Source organism: Perca flavescens, chromosome 5 (assembly GCF_004354835.1).
Source record: "Perca flavescens isolate YP-PL-M2 chromosome 5, PFLA_1.0, whole genome shotgun sequence".
Taxonomy (NCBI): Eukaryota; Metazoa; Chordata; class Actinopteri; order Perciformes; family Percidae; genus Perca; species Perca flavescens.
Genome location: NC_041335.1, coordinates 33,663,488 through 33,669,487, shown reverse-complemented (window position 1 = coordinate 33,669,487; position 6,000 = coordinate 33,663,488). Strand labels below are relative to the sequence as shown.

Genomic DNA, 6,000 nt, shown 5'->3' with positions numbered 1-6,000 from the left:
AATATAGATGTATTTATTCATTGTGGAGAGTTAAAAAAACTAATGCTGGTGAGAACAGAAAACAACCTGTCCGTACATCTTAAACAAAACAACTGTTGGCTAAACTAATCTCCAGACTCTCTGAATATTTATTTTAAACAGAAACACGTGAGACTTTATGTTCAACTTTGTTTCCAGAGTAAAATCTGTATTTTGAAACCCAGCAGGCTGAAACAGTGAAGCGTATCAGACTAAACAAACTGACCTGGATCACCTGAAACATACTACTTCTAATTCTCTTATTTGTAATCATCACAAATGTAAATTAGTATTTTAAAATAGTAAATCGGACTCTCATTTTATCATTATAAGCTCAGTTTTAAGCCTAAAATATGAAGTCAATGTGATTGAGGAGAGGAACTATGTGGAATCATGTAAATGTAAATTCATTAAAAAGAAAAAAATTGTAATTAGGATAAAAAAAAAAAAGTATCACTTTACATGAGAATTTGAACACCGGATGTGCTTCATGTGAGGCTTTAATGTAGATTTAATTTTGCTCCTCTTAACACCGTAACATAATTTTAATGCAATTAACACTATGACATATTCTAAATGTGTATCATTTACGTCTATTCACAATTTTTATGGTCCACCAAATAAACTGAAATTGAAAATTTGTAGTAGAAACATGATCAGACTCAAGAATAATGTGGATGTAAGGTGCAGGATGAGGTTAAGTTTCTGTATCTCGTGTGTTAAATTTAACAGGAACAACAAAAAGGCTTGAAGGGCTGCCTTTTTCTGCGTTAACACCTCAAATGTAAACCCCGAGTAAAAACCTGTAAATCAGGTGGAGATCAGGTGAAGTCTGGCCCAGCTAAACACTGGGAACAAATCAGAGCTCAATGTGAATGATGAGGCTGAATTCTAAGTTTCACACCTTTACAGTAAATTGAATGCCGCACACTTTGATGTATGTTTATGTTTTGAATCCTAAATCTCAGTTAAATGGCTGAAAAGTGATTTTAATGTGGAACCACAGTACTTAATGTGACATGTTTAAGTGTGTTTGTCTCTTATACGTGATAAATCTCTCACATGTGAAGCTAAAGTAGTAAATCATCCAGATTGTAATTTTTCTGCATCCCACGTGTGTTCGTGTAACGAACTTGACCCAGTTGTGCGTCTTGTGTTTGGGTTTAACCTTCGCTGCGTGTCTACATCCTGCCCGGACCTCTTGAATGATGCTGATGATTGATGCCTCCTCCTCCTCCTCCTCTCTGATCTCTCCCCTCAGCAGCCGGTGGGCAGCCATGCTGAAGCCGGGCGACGGAAGCGGCTCGGCCTTCTTGAAGGTGGACCCGTCCTACCTGCAGCACTGGCAGCAGCTCTTCCCTCAGTCGCAGCTGAAGGCTCCTCTGGCCCCGCCGCCGCCGCTGCCTGACCGCCTCTCCATCCCCATGGAGAGCCTGCGCCCATCCCGCCTGCACAGCCACCTCCTGGCCTCCACGCACTGCACCTCCTCGTCTTCATCTACATCCTCCTCCGCTTCTTCTTCTTCTTCTTCTTCCGCAGCAGCAGCAGCAGCTCTAAATCCATCCTCCTCCATCTCCATCTCCACCTCGGCAGGGATCTCCCAGCTGCCCGTCCCCCAGCAGATCGCCCTCTTTGGGCAGGCGTTGGCCCCGGTGTGTGCCGGGCCAGGAGGACCAGGTGGAGGAGGAGGAGGAGGAGGAGGAGGAGGAGGAGATCTGATGGTGGTCGTGCCCCCGGAGAACCAGCATGTTCACAACCCAGCAGCGGGGCTTCTCCATCAGGCCAAAGAGCAGAGCTGTGGGGGGGTCGGCGTGGTGTCATCCAGCGTGAAGAGCAGCGGAGGAGGAGGAGGAGGAGAGGAGGGCGGCAAAGGAGCGTCGGCCCGGTTCAAGCTGACGTCGGAGGAGCTGGACTACTACCTGTACGGACAGCAGAGGATGGAGATCATCCCACTGAGCAACCACACAGGAGAGGTCAACAACCGTACGTACACACACACTCACACTCACACACACACACACACACACACACACACACACACACACACACACACACACACACACACACACTCTCTCTCTCTCTCTCACACCTCAGGCCGGTCACTGTCACTGGAGTTTATTCGAGTTGTGTTGACTCTATAATATTCCTAAAAAGTCTTTGATTGTGTCTCTGGTGCTTAGAGCTGACTTTGGACCTCATGTTACGATGTTTCATCTACAAAATTTCCTCTGATATATAATATATAAGATATGATATTTCCAGACATTGAAATTGTTCTCAGTGGTCAGCAGTGACCCTGTGGTCTTTTAATTTTATTTAAGTGTGCAAAATGATATGAATGTATTCTAAAGTTTAGGAATATATTTCTACAATATTCTAATAATAATAATTAGTAGTAATCTATAGTGTTGTTGGGGTGTCCTACAGGGACTTCAAGTGTTTTTCTGATACTCAGTAGAACGTTTATATGAAGTTAATCATTGTTGCTGCATATATCTCCATAATATTTCTGCAAGAATTGTGCGTGCAATAATAATAATTATTTTGTTATGCTTAATTGCACTGTAATTAATCTCTTGTAGTCTTAAAAAAATATTTTGTAAATATCATAAGGAAATTCTGTATTATTTCTATGCTATTTTAGCTTAATATTCAAACAGGGATGTGGTGCTATTGGCTAATCAGCTGTTAATTCAGGCCTAACTCTACTTTATATATTTTTACATTCCCTTGAGTCACTGCAATCCAAAATATTTTTTGGGGATTTTCATCAAGCATTAACGGTACTTCGTATAACATTTCTATCTAATTAAAGCCTCACAGAATTAGGCCTTAATTGCAGCTAAACATTCACTGAAAATGAGCAATGTAAAAAAGAAGGTGAGAATTAAATGAATTATAATTTAAATAGATTGTTCCCACTTAAAATCTAATTTTCAGGATTTTTCCACCAGTTTAAAAAATAAAAAAAAATACTTAGAAATTCAAACTATTATATAGGAGATGTATTTAGTCATTAAAATGTAGTTTTATGTGTGCAGTTGTGAGATGTTACAGTTGGTCTGACAGCTGCAGTGTTGGACAGTAGGAGCTGTGGGAGGGGGGGAGGAGGAGCAGAGGTCAAAGGTCAGAAGCCTGGCCCGGGTTCAAACACTCAGACAGCAGCAGTAGGCCGTCCGCTCACAGTTAATATTAACTACGCTCCATTCAGATTTTATGGAAATAAGCATTTACACCTGTCTGCCCTCACGCGCTCATGTTGGTTTTCTTTTAGGCCTGTGTGCGCGCTAATGATTAATCTCACTTAAACTCTGATCAAAGCGATCGATTAATTGCATATTAGTTTTATTTCAGGGCAGTTTAAAAAAATTCAAACGGCTCCTCATAAGCGTTTGAACAGTATTTTCATCTTTTAAAATCTACTAAATTATTATTCGGACTATTTTTTAATCCTGATAATTTACATTTTTAACTCCGCAGTCAACGAATAAAAGCACGTTTTTATTCGGCGAGATCATTTGATCATTACTTCGATATCTGCTGTGAGTCCGTGTGCGTGTGTGTTTGTGTGAGTGAGTAAGTGAGGGGTGTGTGTGTGTGTGTGTGTGTGTGTGTGTGTGTGTGTGTGTTTTGTGTCTTTTACGCATGATGGCCTTCTGTCAATATCTCTCCACACATAGAGTAGGACACACACACACGCACACACGCACGCACGCACGCACACACACACACACACACACACACACACACACACCGCTGTCTTGTTAAAAATCTGTGGCACAGAGGTGCGTTTCATCCAAAAGTCAGCGTGTCCCGTTACACACATAGAAACGAAGTCTCCACACACTCCGAGCAGCAGATCGGCGGCCCGTTTGTTTTATTATCGCGACACCAAACACTCCCCCAGGTCTGAGCCGAACAGTCCGCCGCTCCGCTTCCCGCTGCGCACGTGGAGATCAAAGTGAGATCTCGTGTCTCTTAGTTTGGACACAAGTTGGAAATTTGGCGTTTGAGCAGGTTTTATTTTTCATTTTTCTGTGCTCGAGTTCATGTATTTTTCTTAACACATCACTTATAATACAGGTTATTTCTTTCGCAATATTCGGTTCCTATCAATAGGCTATGATAGGCCTATGTCTTGTTGTTGTTTTTAAAGAAGATATAATATCAACATAAACTTCCTGTAATAGCCTATTGATGATTATTGCTAATTAGGTGTGAGTGCTCAGTGGCTCATCTCATGGGCTCTAATGTTTTTTAAATTCCCGTTTTACCATAATCTAGCCTAATAGATTGTAATAAATCCGTAAGATTTCTTTACGTATTTAGCGAATTCATTGTTTATTTATTTTCTACCATAATCACGATTTCTTTTAATATTCTTATAATAGGCTATGTCTGAACTTGAAGAAATATTAGGCTAATACGTTTTTAGTTCTGTGTCTGCTGTGCCTAACATATCGTACAACGTTATGGTATTTATTTTAATATCTTTAGGCTATGGCATATTTATAAAGATATTATTTTATACTTCAGGTTTATTTAATCTAGGGCGACAAGAACAGGCCAATCGTATCTTTATAGTATTTGTATTTTGTCATGCTTTTGTCCTGCTAAAGATTAAAATACTCCTTTTCATAATGCCATAATGTCAACCCGTATAGGTTCACGCGGTGACATCTGCATCGTAACTTTATTTATTTAGTTTATTAAGTGACTGTCACAGTTTTTGGTTTCAGGCGTTGTGTGTGTGTGTGTGTGTGTGTGTGTGTGTGTGTGTGTGTGTGTGTGTGTGTGCGTGTGTGCGTGTGTGCGTGTGTCTATGAGCGCTTCTCGCTGTATATTCCGCGGTGATAAAACGGACCATCAGCAGTAATCTGCGTCGATACGCGCCGGCAGGGCCGATGAGGGATGGAGGGACAAGCAGGAATTAATTGCCGTATATAGTTTTGTGTTTAGGAAGAAGAGAGAGAGAGAGAGAGAGAGAGAGAGAGAGAGAGAGAAAGAAAGAAAGAGAGAGAGAGAGAGGAGGGGGATCGATCCACCGGCCACCGGCCGCTATTTATCATCCCAACACGGCTGTATTGAGGTCTCTGGGGTGTGTGTGTGTGTGTGTGTGTGTGTGTGTGTGTGTGTGTGTGTGGGGGGGGGGGGTCGTAGATAAAGCAGTCACACACACACCTGACCTCGATTATTAATTACACCAATAATGATAGCAACAATAATAAGAAGAACAAATGCTCAAAGAGTCATATGTGTGTCATCAGACTTTTTTGTGATACTTTTTTTTATCATAATCTTTTGCATTCATTATAAATTATTATTCTGCTTCCTGTAATATTCTTGTATTTCTTTCGTCTTTCATATGAAACAAACTGCTGACTGTTTAAATGCATTGCTAACACGTAGCCTACATTATTTCTAGTACATTTTTTGCTTTTCATATGATGGAGAAAATCTGGGCAGATTAACAACTTTAGGAGCAATTTACATTCTTCAATTTACACACATTACATATGATCCACGTACATTTTAGACTATGTATGCAACAACAAAAAGATAGCTTCAAATAATTTTTTATTGTCTGCAGAAGCACATGAAATGTAAAGACTTTTGAAGCATATGTGTGATTTTTTTAATTGACTTGGCTTATTTTAGGGTTGAGAAGGTTTAAGAACAACAACCTGGACCATATAATTAAACAGTTTAAGGAATAAATCAAATGTAAAATGTTGTGACTTTTCTTTTTTACAGTAAAGGGGCTCGCCACTGATTTAAAGTTCCACTTCCATAAAGTTTTTATTTAAAAAAGAATGATAAAACTCCAAATATGTCTTTTATAGGTCAAACTTCAAAAACACTAGCTCCTACATTTCCCATAATGCCAATGGATAGCACCTTTTCATTAGGGCCCTCTCTCCGTGGTGAATGTCCATCTCTTTCACACACACCACACCTCCAGGTTGTAACACAGGCTTTCTT

The 6,000-nt window shown here is 40.3% G+C and overlaps 1 protein-coding gene across 1 annotated transcript in view; it reads left to right on the top strand.

The window, feature by feature from the left end:
• The first annotated feature begins 1,295 nt into the window (after positions 1 to 1,295).
• The window catches only part of prdm6 (PR domain containing 6), a 95,900-nt gene continuing 91,195 nt past the window's right edge, over positions 1,296 to 6,000 (top strand). The window contains exons 1-2 of the mRNA XM_028579196.1: positions 1,296 to 1,568; positions 1,659 to 2,001. Coding sequence (XP_028434997.1) covers positions 1,296 to 1,568; positions 1,659 to 2,001 — 616 coding nt within the window. The remainder of the gene's footprint in view (positions 1,569 to 1,658; positions 2,002 to 6,000) is intronic.